Source organism: Crocodylus siamensis, chromosome 3 (assembly GCF_052110815.1).
Source record: "Crocodylus siamensis isolate JL-2025a chromosome 3, ASM5211081v1, whole genome shotgun sequence".
NCBI classification, from domain to species: domain Eukaryota; kingdom Metazoa; phylum Chordata; order Crocodylia; family Crocodylidae; genus Crocodylus; species Crocodylus siamensis.
In genome coordinates, this window is record NC_143397.1 from 222532142 (window position 1) to 222553079 (window position 20938).

Genomic DNA, 20938 nt, shown 5'->3' on the forward strand with positions numbered 1-20938 from the left:
TGTATCTTGGTTCTTTAATGGTTCTGGCTTACAGGTGTTCTGCACCTTGGTTTCTATGGCTACTTTGCATATAAATTTGTGATTCTTAAAGTATGAAAACACAATATGCTTGTTCTATGAATACTGGTCAAACTACATCTGCATCTCTGCATTTTACAGTATACAAAGCTGTCAAAGAAAACAGAACTAGCTTTTGGGGCCCCAAGGCATTTATAAACTCTATTTCAGGTGTGTTATGAGGGGATGAAGACAAAAGAGGAGTCTTAGCAATGTAATTGGGCAGTTATTCAGGTTTAGACACAGGCACATTCTTAGTCCTGTTCTAGTACTAAAATGTAAAATGCTTGGATGAATAATTACAATGCTCATAACATGAGACAGATACTACTTTTCCCCTGCTATTTTAAACATGGGATAAGTACAATCAATTACAGTGTATCAGAACAGGCATACTAAGGATATACAAAATTGTGATATGGGTAATTGTGGGTAGAAACAAAGTAAAAAACTAAGTAGTTTTATTGTAGGCTTTTACAATAGGTTGTTCGTCCAAGCATCCTCCTGCAGTGATACATCTGTCTTGGTCTCCTTTGCAGTCCCCAGGGTTTACTTTGCTGTTTACTTCCCTCTCTACAGCAAGGGTCACCTCCCCTGCCACCTAGAAAAGGAAAATTCTCTCTCCAGAGTCCAATTCAAGCTATGATTCCAGACATAGCCTATTAGTAAATATCTGTCAGCAGTTCTCTCAAGAGGCAGAAAATTTACAAATCTCTGTTCAAAGACAAGTTAAGAACAAGCAGTTCTCCAGCCTTTTTTATTCCAAGATTTCCACTTAAGAATTTATTTCCACTTTCAATTCATATGCCTGTGTTCTTGAGCCTTCTGGCAATCCTGTGCTCTTCTCGGATTGCAGGACTTCTATGGTTTCACTGGAGTGTTCCACTCCCTGCCTCTTTTCATCTTCAAGTCCCATCCCTGCCAAACTCCTTCTCAAGGAAAACTTCTTGAAGAATCAACCCACTTGTTCCTGGGTTGAACCTGTCCTGACTGACCTGGCTTTTCATTATCTGGAGCCTCTGCATGAGCCTTTCACTCAGTAGGATTCATATGCCCAGTCAACTTTTTCAAGTCCTTTGAGCCAGCTCTCTTCCACAGTCTCCACCACTCTCCAGGTAACTGTTCAGCTCCTCATTTCTGCTTCTCTCTCTCAACTGCATCATGAGTCTTTATAGCAGCCAGATACCTTCTACCAGGTCCTGCTGGGGGGCAACTGACAGGTGAACTGGACTAGTGCACCCTTAAATGGGGCCAGCCACCTGTCATAGGTTCATTTTAAACTGGCTGTCTATCTACACATTACGAAATGAATAACCAATGCTATTTATATTGAAAGATGGATATCATGGAGTGGAAAATGTTTCATCTTACCTGTTAAAACAGTTGACCATTGCGCTTCCTGATAGACTCCCTGTTATACTAGCTCCAGCTAGTGCCATGGTGCTAGCAGTTTCACTCAGGTTATCTCGAATGGCTCCTATTCTATCCATATGGCTACCACTTGCACTCAGGCTGCCGGTCAGTCCTCCCACACTTCCTTCCCCTATGCTAGGGTTATGTCGTGCCTCTGCCACAGAAGTAGTATCTATGTAAAAACAGAAAAATCTTGACATTCATCAGAAACAAAGCTTTTATTCTGCCTTAAAATATAGATATGAAATATTGCTTCTGCAGTTACATGAAAAAGACCTGGACACAATCTAGATGATTTGTTGAAACATACTACAAACATTTACAACATGAAGAAAAATCAGAACTTGTTTGAGACTGCCATAAAAGGTTGTGTTTGAGAAGTTGCTGGTAAGTTTCAAAATATTGTAAGACTACATAGGAATGGTACTCTTGGGTCATCTTACATGCATCTTACCCTGCACCAGAAAGTCTTGCCCTTTATTTAAAAAATGGTAAGTTATAACTGTGACAGAAGAGGCCAAGAGGGCTGAGTTCTAGCCTGCTGTTTTTGTGGGGAATACTGGAGGCGGGTGCTCAGAGTGAGCATGGTTTGCTGTAAATTGTCTTAAAAGTAGGACAATCCAGAAGTCCTTTCCATACTAGAGGAAGACAGCAGTCTGGACCTAGCAGCAGGGTCTGAAGATTGCTCTCTGACTATGCTCCATTTTATTGGGTGAGCGTTGTCCCCAGGTTAAGACTACAGTTTTGTAACAATTTGGTACAAAGGGTGGTTGGCTGTGCCTGAAGAGAAAGGGGGAGAAGAAAGGGTAGTGCCAGGGACGACAGTATGGAGTCCAAGGAAGGAAAGAGGGAACTGCAGTGGCACGGTAAAAATTGTTTGTTAGGAGTCAAACAATGTGCTGTGCTGTCTGGGACATTGGCACTGTGGACCACCCCACCACACACACTAACAGAGAGAGCAACCCCCTTCCAAAAAGGACCAAAAAGGAGTTCTCCAAGGTAGGCATGCTAAAGATCAGGGACTGAGAAAAGCCAGGGTCCCAAAGCCAGAGGCTTGGGTCTTGAGAAGCTGGCTCCAGGGGGTTTATTGAGGGGGAGACTGAATAAGGTTACTTCCTGGGGAGTCCCAAGGCAAAGCTCTCTCAAAAGTGGCACTGATTCTGTGACAATAACATTTCTGAAAGGAGCAGCAGAACAATTGCTAATAGATTTGCTTCTCCATAAGGAATGAAAGCTGACAGCATCTACGGAGAAATCATCTGCAAAAATACTCATTTTATATCTCCACTCTCAGCACAGAAGACCTATTATTATTTGGTTAGAACAAATAACAGCTTTTCTGTATCACTTCTTTTTTAACTCTGTTGAGAGCAGAGAAAAGTCTCTGTTTTCCCACCACCAGCCAGACCCAAGCAAAGTTTGAGATCCTTCATGTGGGCCCCCTGAACTCATGCATAACCTCATCAGTTACTTCAGGGATCCAGGTTGGACGCAATTATTCAATATAATGCAGGTCTTTTGGGGTGGGGTGGGGTGAAGGGGAAATGGACTGTTGAAAAAGGTCTGGTAACATATAGAGCATTTTTCATGTTCTTATACAACCCAGGCTAAAAAAAGAAAAGCTTTCACTTAACGTACTACTGGAAGATATTATAGTATGGAGGACGTACAGCATAAAAATATTCAAAGAAAAAAGTATGATAGAAGCTTGGCTGCTTCACTCAATACCCAAAAAGACACCACTGTACTGGCATAGAAACAACTGAATAACCCTCATCCCAGGAGACTTTCGTGTTACAGGCCACAGAGATAAACAGGCAAGAGATGACTTGCATAACTGTTATCTGCATAGAACTTTTCCTGCAAAGAAAGGTCTCTCATGCCCAAAGCTGTCAAATCCAGAAACTAATTGCAAAGCCCTACATTTACAAAAAATAAAGTGCTGAATCTTCTTACCTACGGCTGCATTTGTTCCACCAACATTTATATCATTTTCATCATCAAATTCTATCCTGACACCCTTTCCATTGCCTGCAGACACACCACAACCTCCACTTCGACAGAGGGAGATAGGAACAACTCCATACACATAAGCCAACATAATGGGAACACCAATACCTATAAAGAAAAATATTAAGTCCTCATATTTAAATATAACTCTTTTATCCAGTATTTTGCATAAAAGCGATCAAAATATGTAAATATTATCTGATCATGCACATAATAAAATTGGAGCATGGAGGAAGAAATGAAGAAAGCTTAGTTTTCAGATGAAATTTGGAAGTAGCTGGAAAGTCATTAAGATGGTATGAGATTTGCAAGTTGTTCCAGACAGTAGGTCCCCACTAGCAGTGAGATATGCAGAGAAGCAGAGGGCTGCATTAACACAACATACATGCTATATCTATTACCTCGTCATTTACAAACACATTCAAAATATATCACACTTCAAATGACTAAACAAACTTTGTCTAAGAATACTGAAAACTATTTACATGGAAAAGGAGCATGAAGCTATGTCAAACATCTTTAAAAACAGAAATGCCCACTACTAGTGCTTATAATTGTGGAAGTAGATTTGATCGGGCTTCTGGCCTGCTCGACTAGGAAAACAGACAGAGACCAGAAGTGCTGATACTGTTTATTTCAGTTACATGTTCTGAAATAAGGAATCCTACATACCTTATTACCCTGTGCACAAATGTTTTATTTAATTAAACTGCCTGCATGTCTGTAATTTACTATTGTTTTGTTTCTCCAAGGATGTATTTTTTTCTCTTTCTCTGTCTTAAGTATAAATATGCTTGTAAACTTATAGAGTAGGAGGATTCCTTTGAAACAGACAAGTGGGTGATTCCCCTTACTGTATGGAATTCTCCCAATGATCACAGTATACCCCTAATTAAAGAAAAGCTGGCTCTGTCAGTTCTGATTCAACCACAACGCGAAGTTTAATTTCTTCCACATAATTAAGGGCTTAGCCCTGCTCCCACTGAAGCCAGAAAAAGCTTTTCTAGGGACTAGTAGAGATGAGCTCAGCCCTCGCTATAAGTGTTACTGTGAGATCTGCTTGTTTACTGTGTCCAATTCATTTTCAAATTTTCTCATTTTATATGTAGAAACAAAACTGCTGAGAAAAGCCAATGAAAGGTGCATTTAAAAAGGCTGGTCTGGATTAGGCTGTACTACCACTGCACTACTTCCCACATTGTGGGAGCTCATCATTTGGTATAGACAATCAAGCACTGTGAATTAGACCATTTGACTGCCCTGCTGATGGAAGCCTGTGAAAGCCAGGATAAAATGGCAGGCAAAGCTATGCCAGATGAACACACTGAGGGAGCCAGCAGGAATGAACTTTAGTTCATAAATGCCCAAATAAGGAAGGTCAGATTCCAAGCTCCCTGCCCTGGAAGTCAATACTGCTGCAGGGTTGAGGCAGTGTGGGGCAGCTCTGGTGTTACTATTCAGGCAGCTAAGGGAGTCAGGAGTCTATGTCCCATTGTTCTCTACTTCACAAGCGTAACCAATCATCTCCCCATTTTAACGGTCATTCCAATAATCAAGCCATCTTATTTTAGAGCAATTTTGCTGTCTGCCAGGTCTTCCTTTTTCACACCTCATGCTGCTATGCCTCCCCACACCCAGGATGTTCATTTTTATTTTCATCAACCAGCTGGGATTATTTAGCCTCTGAATTCTGGGACTGTTCCACCTAAACTGGGACATATGGTCACCAGCATTCCCTCTAAGCTGCGTGACATGCACAGCCACGCAAGTGCACTCATGCCATGCTGCCAGGCGCGCCTGCGTGGACGTGCACACCACACAGCTTAAAGGGAATGCTGGTCATGTTAAGTATAGGGAGTGTACAGCACAGGAATAGAGTCCAGACTAATGAAGTTCCACATTTAAAAAAGTTATTCTCCCCAAATTGTGTAAGATGTTTTTATGTTTAGTTTTTCTTTCACTCCTTGAAGAGACACCTTGAAGAGACATGTTTTGGGATCCAACATACAAACTTGGATCTTTTCTTCCTATATATCAGGCAACAAAAACAAAGGTTTTACAAGCCAAAACGTGTGCAGCTCCACTTTTTAAAAAATGCTGTTTGCAATAACACCTATGGAGAAGTTGAGAGAAAGGGAAACAGGTTTGCTTAACCATCAGTGACAAAATCTGGCCATGCAGTGTCAAATATTTAAGCACTGTTAACTTAAAAAAAAACCCTTTTAACTAGAGCTACCCTGACACAGAATCAACAAGACAAACATATGGATCTCCAGCTGTCTTCAGATAGAGACACTTTTAAAAAGCAGTCTTTTCATTTCCTTTTCATGGAAGAAGATTGGGTTTATGAAAGATTGGGTTTTTGATTGCCTCCAGACTATTGGAAAATTGTAAGATTAAAAGCACTGTAAAGGTTTTATTCAGGTGTAGCCCTCCCCAAAGGCTGCACTCTGTTATCTGCTTTTTTCAGTTCACAATATAACCTTGGTCAATCTATCCTTTCAGTCTCCCTAGCTGTAAAAGGGAGCTAGCTTCTCCTAATTCACTGTACACGACAATTATGAACAGTTGTAAAGCATTTTCAAACCTTAGTTTCTAGGTGCTAGCAAAATGCAAAGCAGTAGTATTGGCTTACCTACAGTTACTGCAGCTACAACTGGAGAAACAATTACAGACAAGGTTACACCACCTGCGATAGCCAGGTTTCTCTTGTGCTTCGAAATGTCTTTTCCTTCATAGCGATTGTGAATCTTGAGAGGAAAAAAAAAAGTGTTCAGGATATATTGCAAATGCTGATAAACTGCTGTAGGGATGAAAGATGTCTCAGATAATTTGGGCTCTGCTCTGCTATTATGCAATGTTGTGCCTTCAATCAAAGACTATATACTACTCATTTATATCCTGATACAGTCCGTCTTAAAAAGGGGTACTTATCAAAGAAGAAGGACACTCATCTTTTTCTTAAGTTTTTATACAAGTATCTTCAGAAAGTATGCATATACTCAGTCTTACAAATATGATTTCTGAATCCATTTGAAGACAAATTATTAATATTTCTTGCTCTCAGTGATCTTTTTTCCTGAATATTAGAGCAATGACAAAACCGTGCTTTCAGATGTTTTAACAGAACAATGAAAAACTGCTACAGCAGCACTGCCTTCAAGCTGAGACACCAGGAGGCCAGAACTATTTGTGTATACTTGTTAGGATAAACTTTCGAGTTAAGTGTGTGTGTTGGCTAACACTGTTCTTATTGTGTTTCTATTTATCAAGGGGTTTAGCAGGGTTAAAACCCTTACTGATTGTTTGCTCTACAGGACTTTGGAAATTTGACTGTCTACACCCATCTGCAGCAACCAAATAAACAAGGTTTCCCAATTAGCTGTCTGTCACTTGACATCACCTTTGAGGCTGAGGTTATAATTCTAAAATGATAATACTACTCTACTTTGAAGGTCTGTTATGAGTGTAAGTTAATACACGAAAAGCACTCAGTGATGGCATCTTCTAATAACATGGGGCAAGACCTGTTCTAACCAGAAACATCAGACAACAGTCTTCCTTTCTTCCCCTCTTTTCTGGGAGGGTGCAAGTAGTATATTAAAACACAGCAGCAGGCACTTCATGAAAACAATGGTAGCAGAAAAGTGAGAGAAAGGGCTGAAAAACTGGTTGGGTAGAACTGCATCACCACAATTCTAAACCAGAAGTAGGAGTCTATTGATAGGAGAAGACAAGAAAAGAAAGGCACGACAGTTTTTTGGATCAGCAAGAAGCTGACTGGCAGGAGTGTGTTTGGATTAATTCAAACTGACAAAGCAGACACAGAGTAGCCTTAGGATTTAAGCAACAGTACAATTAATGTGAAGCATTAAACTATGGAGCAGTTTGAGCCAGAGTTAACTGCTCCTGGGTGCAGCATCTAACTTTGCGCCTGGGACAGCAGCAATATGAGCTGGGGAGGAGCAGGCTCACAGCTGGCTGGGCTGACTGGGCACAGTTTACGCCCATGGTCACTGGCTAACACATGCGTTTCAGCACAGCAAACTGCTACTCTGTACTTGGGACAGTACTATCTTACAGCAGAGTTAATTAGCTTAGTACACCCTAATACTGGTGCACATGTAGACAGTGACCCTTTACTATAGAGCTAATTTAGTCTACTCAGCAATAAAGCACATGTGTAGATATACCCACTCTAGCACGATTAAGTTTTAGTATTTTAACTCTCCAAAATCACCCATTTCAGAAGGCCCATTTCCATGGGACTTTGGCAAATTAATATTTGACCAGGAATCCCATCCAGCTGTGGCTATAATTAAGGAGACAAGGGATGGAAGATTTAGTACTTGTTAAAAAAAAGCCAGCTGGGTGCCCAAATAAGGATTTAAAGGATAACTTTCCAATATTTTGGTCTGCATGTATGTACAAACAGAAGCCACCCTTAAACATCGTTTATCTCTGAAACAAATCACTTTATGTATTTGGGAGCTAACTGGAAATACATAACTGTACCCTTTGTAAATATGCTGCATTTAATATCAGAATGTAAAATCTGAAGCAAGAAAAGAGACAGAATGCACTTTACCTTACGTCCCACATACACAGGGATCCCAATGATCATAGCAGGAATGGCAATACCAGCTATTAAAGCAATCCCTACAGGAGCCCCAACAAGTGTTCCCAGTTGCCACAGTATTTTCTTCTTACGACTCCATGGTTTCTTTCCCCAAAAAGTACAACCTGATGGGCTAATATAAAGAAACTGTAAGTAACTCCAAAGGAGCAACTTCAAACAAAACCACGTTAGTTATTGTTTGATAGGCCAATAGCTAATATAATTCAAGTTACATATACTGGAAATACTCAGTCCATCAATGATTGCTTGAGATACAGTATTTTGCAAAACACTGGGTGCATCTACATGTGACATTAATGCAATACAATAAACTACATGTATGCCTGGGACCACAGCAGTCTGAGCTGGGGCGGAGAAGCCCTGGGCTGCTTAGAGGGCTTGGCGGTTCAGCCCTGAGTTTCAGGCAGTGGCGTTGGGGGTGGTTGGTGCACAAAGGTGCAAAAGTGCAGGGCTAGAAGGCAGGCAGCCCCTGCCCCACTTTAGTACCCTCCTGCCCCAGCCAGCCCATCACTGTCTACATATGCGTTTCAGCACACATAACTACTCCGCCATAAGATAATACCATCTCTGACAGTACTATACCACAGCGGAGTTAATTTACTGCACTCTAATACCAGCGTGTGTGTAGACTGTGATGCTTTACTGCAGAGTGAATGTCAACTCTGCAGTAAAGTGCACAAGTAGCTGCACCTACAGAGTGCTACCACATACCACCTTGTGCTGCTAACTCAAATCATTCCCCCTCCATACACAAACAATATGACACCACCAAACAACAATAAAATTAATTATTAATCATATGAAAAGTATTTCACTGTGCTGTACTGAGTTTGGTCACATCCATCTTTGAGCCTGAACCAAAAGGAATAGAAAATTAAACATTAAACAAATAAAATGAACAAGTTATATAATTATGCACCTACATGGAAAAATTGATGCATTTCACTTCTCATGAAGAATCACAGGAGCCTGGATTCTCTGCTCCAGTAGTGAGTGAGATGGCCTTAGGACTCAAAGAATCTGACCCTAGATATTTTAGGACAGGCACATATTTGTCCAAATAGAACTTTTGGAATGTGCACTAACCTATAATGACCGCTAAAGGACTTCTGAAATTACATGAAGCCAAAGAGGGGGGCACTAAAGTAACATAAAATCAGTAAACAGAGATTTTATGAATTATGTATGTTCAGCATAAATCTCTCATATGTGCTGTACCTGTTCTATTTCAAAACAAATATTTTTTCTAAACATACCTTAAGTAATGCAAATCTGAGATCTCTTTCATACACAGCCAACAGAATTCACAACCACAGACAGCACAAGTCATATGATTGCAGCTTCCATCGTTCATTTTTATTATGTAAGCAGCACATCGTGGACATGGCTTTATGTCATCAGCTGTTTAAATGAAACAAACATTAAGGTCATACCCTTTCTATGCAAAAATCAACTGAAACAAAAACAAGAAATACTAACAAACCTGACTGATCAATACGATAAGAAGCAGATGCATCTAAAAACTTTAGTATGAATTTACTTTAATAAATCCAGATTTGCGGGTGATTTCTGCTCATGGCCACTTTTGATTTGTACGGTTCAGACCCTAAATACAACAGAACTAATCACAATGACAAGTAGAAACCCAGTGTAATGCTTGAGTAACCACATCACTTAACATGCGCAGCAAGGATTTTCTAAATCTAATGCAACAGATACTAAACATGCACATAAACAAACACTACTGATGCAGGCAATCTTTGCATATAAACATCTTGTCATATTTTAGACTGATATAAGTAATTCTTGTCTTTTGCCCCAATTGTTTTATTTCTCTCTTATATTTAACATACATTTTCCCTATCATTCCATACCTTTTCTTCTTTTTCACTAGTCTGCTCTTGATTTGCCCCCATAGCCACCCCCTCAGCTCTTGCACCCTTCTTCCCACATTAACATTATAGAAACATATTAGCATCTGTGCCTTACTTGTTTCAATAATATATTATCTGTGCAGCATTCACAACTGAGCTTTAACACTGACATACATACAGCTAAAGGGTTTTTCTGTTAATGAGAAGTGAGGGCACTAAATAAAAATGAGTATGTTCTAAAGATAGCCGTAGACAGGAAAATACAAGCTCTCCCTTCTGTTTTAATCTTAACCATTTCCTTGCTCATATTTAGAATGATGGGTTGCTCACTAATCACAGCAACATAAGTCACATGCAAATCCATCACCCACTGTTGAGCTGGTCAGAAGCTGCCAGTCCTGCACAAAGCAGCCAACAGATTCTGCTGCTATAAATTTATTGCTCCAGTCTCTCTCAGCACCACGGAGGTAGTGAAAAATGAGTGGAAGACTAAAGGTCTGCTGGGGTACACCTGGCAGAGACGAGTCTCCCATAGATCATGAGTCACAATAAACAGTTCCTACACCATCCTTGCCACCAGCTCCAGTGCATGCTCAGGAGAGGCAGGAAGCCAAATTTGATGCACTCTAGCTATTTATTCCCAGATGGCATGTAGTCATTATGGATCTATATTCTTATGGAACAAATCAGTGCAGCCCCAATGGTTGGATCAGAGAATCAGGAAGCTGTAACTGGACCAAAAACGCAACAGAAAATCCTCCACAATACAGGAGTGTGGTATGCCAGCAAGAGGGTCTGATCTGATGAAACTGTGATGGATACAGCATGCAAGTGTTGGACATATTGCCCCACCGATTAGTCACACTCATCCTCCTCCCTTGGAGAGATAAAAGGACTTGATTTTTGGAAATCAGAATTTTGTGATTACTAGCTGCCCAACACTGAAGCATTTTACTGGCAACCTAGATATCTCCCTCATGCTGAGGTAGCAGTTTATTTGCTCTTATGCTAACAGATGTGGATGCTGGTAACAGAGTAATTTAGAATGCATTAGTCTTTTCTAAACACCAGTAACCTTTCGGCTGTTTGAGTTTTATTTACACCAGCATTTATTATTAGAAACCCTGCAAAAACTCAGGCTACAGAGACGATTTGTGTTTCAGTTGCTGAGTTATGCAGCTAGGACAAAATGGTCCAGCCAGCAAGCAAAACCTTGAGAATCCCTGGCTGCAATAACTATGCACTTTGGAGCTATAAAATAACTAAAACAATAAAAAAATCTTGTTACAAATCAAAACCAGCAGCTCCTAACCCACACGATTTCATCATTACTGGAAACCAAACATTTCCTGTGCCTGGACAACTCAGCATTTTTCTTAATCTGAAGCTATATTCATATTTTATATTTCCACAGCACACATAAGAGTTAAGAGGAATGAGGAGCTGGGATAACAATCAACAGCCATCAGACATTTCTTTCCTCTGAAATATCAAACATGTAAGTAGTTATATAAATGTACAAGAAAGACATTTTACAGATACAGTTCATAAATACCTGCTGCTCCTGACTCCTGGCTATAACTAATGGATGAAGAACGAATTGTTCTCAAGCGCAGACTTTGGGCTCTTTCTTGGCGAGCAGCATCACAGGTCTGGTTTGGATGCCAAATCTGTTTACAGTGATAGCAGAACTCAGTTCCACAGCCTTCACGTTCACAAGTAAGTTTGGGACAGCTGGCACAGCCAAAAGCGATCACAGCATATCTTAAAATGATCAAGAAGCCAGGAGAAAGAGTGTTAATACATAATTTCCATCTGGTGACAAAAGCTTGCACTGTAGCTAAAGAAATAGCTTCATTATGTCCTGCTGCAGTGGGAAGAAAGGAGATAAAATGGGGCTATCCAAAAGGCCTGCCTCTCACATTGCAGCCAGAACTGTACTAAGAACACAAACCCTATATCCAGGAGCACTAGGAGCCATGCAGCACCTGCTCTGCCCCTTCCTCCCCACCCCATGCCACAGGAAGAAAGCAAGACAGATGAAAATCTACAGAGCTGTGACAGGAACAGCTTAAGCAGGTACAGATTGGCACAATAAGTATGTTCTTCAGTTTTAACTGAACACAAAACTCAGTCTGCCCCAAAGCCCTTCCTAGCCCCGTCTTACAGCTTCCTTCTTCATCCTAACCTTCATTTCCTCCTCCTTTCCCCTTTTGCCTCACTATCCTTTTGTCTGCATTTCCCTCATTCCCTCCTAACTGCCCCCATTTTGCTTTAGGGATTAGTTTCAGGTTTACATTCAGTTATCTGGGTCTTTCCCCACATATTGTCCTTCTCTCACTTCTAGATCTGTTGTTTTTTGTCCTGTCCTCCATCGTGTTCCACTTGCATTTTTTTCTGGCTTTTAGATGCTAAAGCTTTATCTCAGGCTGCTGTTTATGTAACCTTGAAGTTTCAATACCAGGATCCTGGGAAATTTCCAAGCTTGTGCCACACAATGATACTAAATATATTAAGTTCTGTTTGGAAAGCAAGGCTTCTGTTTTTCCATATTGCCACTAGGGTTACAAAAGCATGTCTGGCTTTTGCTGTTCTGACTTTAACGCCTTCATCAGCTCCACCTGGTTCACCTACAATGCTGCCAAGATACATAAAGTGCCCAACCTCTTCGATGTCATTTGCAAAATCTGTTGTTCTTCCCATGTAGGGTTGATTCTCAGTTTCTCATGGCTATTTTGTTTCAACACTGATTTTCAATTCCACTGAGCATGTGTAGGTCCAGAGGTCATTCACTTCAGCTTCTATGGTCTCTTAAGGTGTAGAACAGGAAACTGATATCTGCAAAATCTAGGTTTTTCAACCTCTGTGTGGGAGCTCATCACACTGTTCTTCAATACCTGATCCACTACCAAATAATAAACTCATGGGAGACATAAGGCATTCTCATCTGATGTCTATAATTACCTCTGGCAGTCTGGCAGTTCACTGTTACTCAGTTATGTGACATGTCTGATTTTCAAAATTTCTGAGGGACCCATAGTGGCATAGCAATTTCCATTAGACCCTTCTATTGATGGCATTGGGGGCTTTTTGAGTCTGTGAAATACAGAAGGAGTAACAGCTGCCATTCAACCAAGTACTTTAGGTCAACACACAGGGTAACTATGTATATAGTCAAAGTAAGTTTTCCTCATCTAAACCCAGTCATGGATATACTGCTTTCTCTAATCCAACTAAGGGTGTGGGGACACTATACATTACTAAGTTTATTTTAGATTTTATTCTGCAGTAAAGTGATAAGGCAAGGACACATGACCAGTTCACTCCCAAGCTAGCTTTCTGCAGCAAGCACTATTATAGGACCTTGCCAGTAGACTGCAGGAAATCTGCAGGAAGCTACTGAGCAAGTAGCTACCCTTTGGTTGTAATTTACTAAGGGAGGGACGGACATACAACACTTACTCCATGGTAACAAGCCTTGAGATAAAAGTTCCAGAAGTGTTTTTGTAGGGTAATTTCACAGTGGAAAAGAGAAGCGTACTCTGTAGAAATGCTATCTGCTCCACTACAGTGTAAAATTTGCTGGGGGGGAGGGGAGAAAAGAAGGGGGCACGGGGGAGAGAGAAAGAACACCCAATGCTTAGCAAAAGGAGCCCTCCCTCTTCCTGAGGGAAACAGGGTCTAAGCGCTATTCTAATGCAAGCAAGCAAGCAAGCAAGCAAGCAAACAAACTGATCCACCCCATGCTGCCAACACACCTCTTTGTAAGGCAGAGGAAGCCGTCTAGCCCACCCCCTTCCCCACTTTTTCCCACCCCTGGGCAAAGGTCCATGACCAGCATATTTTGCAGACTCCCTATAAAGCAGCTTGCATTCTCTCTCTCATTAATCTTACACCCATCTGTCTGTGCTCAAACAGTATTATATCTTTTCTGCTGCATTCAGAATACACGAGTAAGGAGTTGCCTTGCAAGGCTTTTCATACACTGCACTAACAGAGATTAAGTTACTGGGTCATTTTACTGATGAACTGTTTTGCATACAGTTTCTCACTACACATGAAACATTTATATAGTAGGTGCATAATTCCTGTAGTTATTCAACCATTTTAAAAATCTAAAGACTAGAGCCATACTCAGTGGGTTAGTCCCTTCAGCATAACCATACAGTTTTGTTTTTACAGTTAAAAGGACATTCACACTGCTACACAAAACCAACAAAAACAGCACAGAAGAGTAACAATAGCAAAACAGATGCTACAACAAGAGTGCTCCAAGTTCAGATCTTTTCTCCAGTCAAGAGTCAAAGGTGAAAAGTACTGAATAAACCTTTCAGACTTGAAGAGCAAAGGAAGAGAAAGCAGCATCTCAAATTGCTGTTTTGCTGACCCACTCAAAGAAAAATGATGATGTGTTTCAGATGTCACTGAAAAATTTACTTCAATCCAACTCTGCTGGAAAGGGTCTGTCTGTCTGTCTGTACATTGACCTGAAAACGGGAAACACTGTAACTAACATTCACAGCCATTAAGCAATACTGAAGACCTGGGGTTGCTTTTATTCAAAAACAGAATGCGCATCAACACTGACATGTGCAGGGTGCTGCACTTGGGCAGTAGTAACCAGCTGCACACTTATAAGATGGGAAACTCCCTTCTTGAGAGCATGGAGGCAGAAAGGAATCTTGGAGTCATTACTGACTCCAAGATGAACATGGGCCGACAATGCGAGGTCACGGCTGGAAGGGCTAACCGGACCTTGTCATGCATCCACAGGTGCATCTCTAGCAGGGACAAGGAGGTGATCCTCCCCCATGCAACACTGGTCAGGCCACAGCTGGAGTACTGTGTCCAGTTCTGTGCGCCCCATTTCAGGAGGGATGTGGACAAGATTGAGAGAGGGTCCAGAGGAGGGCCACTCGCATGATCTGGGGACAACAGGGCAGACCCTACAATGAGAGACTGCGGGACCTGAACCTGTTCAGCCTTCACAAGAGAAGGCTGAGGGGGGACCTGGTGACTGTCTATAAACTCACTAGGGGGGACCAGAAGGGTTTGAAAGAAACCTTGTTTCCCCTAGCACCCCCTGGCACAACAAGGAATAACAACCACAAGTTGTCGGAGAGTAGCTTTAGATTAGACATCCATAAGAACTACTTCACAGTTAGGGCGGCTAGGATCTGGAACCAACTTCCAAGGGAAGTGGTGCTGGCTCCTACCCTGGGGGTCTTTAAGAGGAGGCTTGACGCCTACCTAGCTGGGATCATTTGAGCCCATTTCTTTTTCTCCAGCCCTGGCAGGGGGTCGGACTTGAAGATCTATAAGGTCCCTTCCAACCCTACTTCTATGATTCTATGATTCAGCACCTAAAACACTCTTGACACTTAATACTCAGTACAAAATAATTTCAATAGATACCATGATGACAGGCACCAAGGAAAGTGTGTCAAAATCAACTAAGGGTGTAACTGATCCTACTCCAAATAAATGTAACCTTAATCCAATTTAGCTTTCTTCATTTTGAAAACTGCATGCCATCTGCATACATGGTATAGAAAATTTCCTCAGGAGAAATGCTGCTGCTAAGAGCTTATTCGGTTGCAGCAACACTTGTTAAGAGCAACAACAGCTTTAACCCTACCTGTTCAGGGCAGGAAGGGTAAAGTTTTCAAAAGACAGCAAGCATTTAGGAGCAAGTCTCTATTCCATTTTCTAAAGCATTTCAATCAATCGGGACATGTCCAAACCTGAAACTTGCCACATACATATTGTGGGTAACTGTGTTAAGTGGTACGTAAAATTGTACGGGCCGGTTGTCCAAACCACAGTATCAGCCCACAATTAAAGGCAGTTTTGTCTCTTATCATTGTGGCCCCACATCACTACAATATTTTGAAATAAATAGTCTGCATTCCATCAGACATCCCATGGTGCTCTGTTGTGTTGCATGCATTCTGGGATCTTTTATGCTCTGATCTGTGGGATATAATCCTGAGATTTGTGGTCAAAATAATTCCCATGGTTTCTCTTGATCACCTCATAAGCTCACTTTTCTGAAACCAAAGAGCTGAGTTTTCAAAACACTGAGAGAGAGCCTGTCACTGATGATTTCTCACAGATGCACACGAACACACTGCTGTGCTCCTACTATATCCAAAGTAACAAAGTGCTACCAAAGCCGGGATGAAAAGGCCTGAAGCAACTACAGATGAAAACCCCACTGTTACATCTCTACTTGGAGTACGCTTGCCAGGTGATGCACTGCTTCCTGGCCTGGCCAACTATCAGAGGCTGGCTGGACACGGTGGCAGGACTCTGGGAATATATAAACCCCTTCTGATGCACATCTCTATGCTGAGCTCAGAGCCTGGAGCAGCATCAGATCTAGTGACAGTTCCCTCAGTAACAAGTAGTAACCCTGCGGAAACTCTCCAACCACAGCTGTCGCCAGTTGTGCATGCAAAGATCAACTATTAAGGCTGTTGTGAGAGAGAGATATGTGCTGCTATTGAGAAGTATGGTACGCTTCCCCTGGGTCCTAACACTAGGAGATACACTTAGCAGGTATTTTATGGTTTGTATGGTTCAGATTCCCAACCTACAGCAGGGCCACTGACAAGTACTACATGCCTATTCTCTGCCCTTCACACCACATGTCCAAGTTCAACAAGAAAAAAGCCTGAATCTCCAGTCTTACAAACCTAGTACAGTTAAATGGTTTTTAATCACCAGGATCACCATACTGAGTTTTAAGATAGCCAATTAAGGCACTGTCTGAACAATTAACAGCAATTTTTCCTAACTCTCAGAATGCTAGGGAAGCTCCAGAAGAAATAAGAAAGCTAATTATGTGTCAATATTTATAGAAGATGAAAAAGATGGCATTGTTCCCTGAGCACTACCAGGAGTAACTAGGAATAACAGACACAAGTTGACTGACAGTAGGTTCAGGCTAGACATCAGGAAGCGCTACTTCACAGTCAGGGCAGCTAGGATCTGGAACCAACTTCCAAGGGAAGTGGTGCTTACTCCTACCTCGGGGGTCTTCAAAAGGAGGCTGGATAATCACTTAGCCAGGGTCATTTCACCCCAGCATTCTTTCCTGCCAATGGCAGGGGATTGGACTTCATAATCTGCTCAAATCCATTCTGACCCTCCCAACTATGAAATTATGAAACTATGATAATTATAGGCTGATACCAGTTTTGGGCAAATCATGGAATAGCTCATACAAGAATAAATTAATTAAAGGAAGAACATTAATGTCTATTATCATAGATTTATGAAAATAGGGTCCAATCAAACAAATCTTCTGTCTTTTTGGGATGAGATTATAAATTTGATTCATGAAGCTAAAACTGTTGATGTAACAGATTTCAAATTCTGGGCCACATTTGACTTGGCACTGCATAAAAAATCCCAGAACAAAAAATACAACATGGGTAACATTTCCAGTGGGGTTCCTCAGGTACAGATTTCTGGTCCTACCACTGAAATATTTTTTTTATCTGTATTTAGAAATAACCCAAGTTTGCTGATGATATAAATAGTGGGATTAAATAATTAAAAGGATCTCAGACTGGGAACACACACAGGTTTTTAACAACCAGAGGCATAAACCACTAGAACCAAACAAAAAGGGTCATGGAGGACTCTCCATCACTAGCAGCTTATAAATCAAGATTGGAAGTTTTTCTGAAATATGCTCTGGTCCAAACAAAAAATAATTTAGGGAAGTCCTATGGCCTGTGTTATAAAGGAGGTCATATTAGACCACCACAATATTCCTTTCAAGCCCTAAAATCTATGAACACATTCATCCACAACAAATCTCAAATGTCACCTCTGAAAGATTAATCTGGCTGAAGGTCTTTTTGAAGATGTTAACCTAAGTGAATAATACTGCACGTCATTGAAACCCTGGGGCAAATATTTGTTGGAGGGAATGCTAAATTACCAGATCTTACAAGTTAGCCACGAGTCCCTTGTTATTTGGAGTTTTTCTTGAAGCCTCCATTTCTGGAAACTTGTAATCATAAAACAATCTTCATTCTCATTTATTACGATAACAACTATTATTTGTTAATAAAGTTTCTAATGCTCATGGTTCTAGAAAAAGGCTTGAAAATGTAACACAAGTAAAGCTAGGAGTTTTAAAAAAGGCAGAATTTTGCCTGCCCCTCACCAGCATATACTCAAAAACAAAACAAAAAATAGCATCATAGTTGGTAATACAGAAATAAATGTGTCCTACTGGAGAATAAATAAGACACTAATTCCTGCTCTGCCAATTCTTCCCCTTAAAAGTTTGTGGAGAAAAAAAAAAATCTATAGCTTGTTTTCTCATTTCTCTAGAATGCTAAAAGTATAGCAGTCCAAATCAGACTGCTTACCCCTGACCTTTTCCCCATGTATGTGTGTTCTTCTATTAAGCAACATGTAAGAGGATTCGTCACTGGATAAGCAAAAAAAAAAGTCAACGTTTCTTCTTGTAGAAGACTAATCAAAAGGATAATAATCCCTCTACAACTGTGGCCTTCAGTCCCAATCTCCAAGAAATTGATGACTTGCTTATTTAGAGCATGTACGGAAGCTCAGTGAATTTATTGCATGCCACTGGCAAATGCATTCGGATTTAAAACATCATTGCATTAATTCTAAACTCAGCTAATTTGTGGAAAGAGTGTCAAGATAAGTGGTAATAGTGTTTTTTGTGAAAACTATGCATGTGCCATTGCTGCAAGTCATACTTCAGATTACTATAAGATTACTATTACTATAAGGCAGGGGTGGGCAATTATTTCAGCTGGAGGGCCGCTTAACAAGTTCTGGCAAGCTGTCAAGGGCTGCAAGGCTGCAGAGACTTATGATTATGTTGAATTAGCCTGAAATACAAAGAACCCTTCTGCATGCAAATCAGTAGGAGAAAAATTCTAATTTAAAGTTTTAAAAAAATGTCTGAGACTATTTAAAATGTTGATCCCAGAAAAAAAATCAATGTTTTAAAACAATCATTCATAACTGTCCCTTTGCATTTCAATGTAGTAAACTATTCTATAAAGTGCCAAATCTCATTTATGTACAACTGCCAATTCTGTTTTAAACTTAAAATATTTTTCCACTGTCAGTGTGGCTGTGATTCTTAATCTTCCCTCCAAGAGAGCTGGATAGGGGGCCTCTACATCTAGCTAACAAGGCAGAAACTCTGGTATTAATAAGGTTACAGGATTTTTTCAATGCTCTTCTCCAAGTATCATTTTTTGTTGCTGCCTCTTAACATTTGTTGTCCGTATAGAAAAAATACATACATTTTAAATGTTTAATTTTAATCTCTGTTTTTTTAATCAGATGCCTGTATTATGCTAACTCTGGACTTTCCTTCCATTTCATAGTCTTAAACTGCTAAAGTGGACTTTTTTTGCTTTTTTAAAAATTATTTTCCTAATTTTTAACAGAATTTCATGTTTTAGAGGACTGTTCTCCTAAGAAGTTTTACAGTAAAAATGTTGACACACCAATCCAGGGCTGCACTAATGTCTTCACTGTATGAACACACACACAAATTGACAAGCATACAGTCTTCCAGAAATCTATTACTTCAGTAGTGTTGCAATGCATCGATTAATAGAGATAATCTACTGCACCTCATGTTACATGCTGAATTTCCTCAAGCTGAGAAGCAGCTGATGTCTTGGCTCTACTGGTCCCCTCTTTCACAGTTTGGGAATTACAATGGTTTCAGAAAACCCCATCTGCAAGTGGCTAAATTAGGTTTGGGAACTCAACTCTGCATCTAATTTTTTTAAATTTGGGACACTGTCCATAAACTACTGTGCAAGCACTTTTTTTTTTAATATAATGCGAATCTTATTAACTATTCACTATGAAAAAAACTGAAGTAGTTTAAAGTGACAATTTAATGCAATTGAGGTTTTTTAAAAAACCCAAAAAACAGTATACCAAACACTTAAGCAACTATATAATTTTATTGCCATGAATGTCATAGACTTCAAAGTAACCCTATGAATAGTTAAATATCTGCTAAATTTCTGCAGGTGAGGGCATCATTTCTTCCTCAGTTCTAGCTTGAAAAAAGTTACCAGCATTTACAGTTCAGTTCATTATATATATATATATTCATTTCAAGTTACAGCAGCCTAAGGTTTCAACACATTTTACAGAACATCAGCCTGACAAACTGCTCCAACCTGACAGTTCTGCTAAATATTTTAAAGCTTCTTTAAAGATATTTTTGGAAGACCATGATGGTTTTCAGAAAGCCTGTAGGACTGGCTGCCCCTTCACTTATAGCTGATATAATTATCAACTATTAAAAGATGAGAAATAATAAACCATTTAATTATGAGATATTTTTTCTCCAAGCAAAACATTTTATTTCAATAATTGCAAGAACCTATTATATTGTTGGAGCTAATCTGTAAGGTGCAAATCTACTCTGCCTTCTGGCTGACTTCAGACTGATATTGCTAACTACTTCTCTCTGGTGTGATGTCAGACATGTTTCGAGAGTAGATGGGGGAAAGGAGGGGCCAGGAAGTGAATGGATCAGAGATGTAACTCAAAACTTGAGTGCCTTAGGGGCTGGCAGCAAAGCTGCTCCTAATTCTTGCGTCCCCTGACAGCTCAAGGTCTGAGCCAGGCCCTGGTGTCTCAGTCACCCCTCTTCATTACACCACTGGAATGAATTTTGGATACATCCTCTCTTCCACTGATAACATGCCCAACTATTTCAAAAAAAGCATCAGGCCAGTTCTTATAAGCAACACTACCTGCATCTCCTACTTGTTCCTACAGTGATGCCTCATGGAATAGTCAGAGTTCAGGAACACACGTTCAAGCAGTAGCCTTCTGGCCCAGTCTTCTCCTCAGAGTACATGTAATACAAGCTTTTTTAGGAGCCGAGGAACAAAAAAAGCAAAACAAAACA

At 40.4% G+C, this 20938-nt stretch overlaps 1 protein-coding gene across 3 annotated transcripts in view; it reads right to left on the reverse strand.

Moving 5' to 3' along the window:
* RNF19A (ring finger protein 19A, RBR E3 ubiquitin protein ligase) overlaps positions 1 to 20938 on the reverse strand; it is a 111655-nt gene that overhangs the window by 13222 nt on the left and 77495 nt on the right. For all 3 annotated transcript variants that reach the window (XM_090040433.1, XM_090040435.1, XM_090040434.1), the window contains 6 exons: positions 11549 to 11757; positions 9376 to 9520; positions 8069 to 8231; positions 6116 to 6230; positions 3427 to 3588; positions 1429 to 1642 (listed from right to left, as the gene is read on the reverse strand). In XM_090040433.1, the coding sequence (XP_089896559.1) occupies positions 1429 to 1642; positions 3427 to 3588; positions 6116 to 6230; positions 8069 to 8231; positions 9376 to 9520; positions 11549 to 11757 (1008 nt within the window). The remainder of the gene's footprint in view (positions 1 to 1428; positions 1643 to 3426; positions 3589 to 6115; positions 6231 to 8068; positions 8232 to 9375; positions 9521 to 11548; positions 11758 to 20938) is intronic.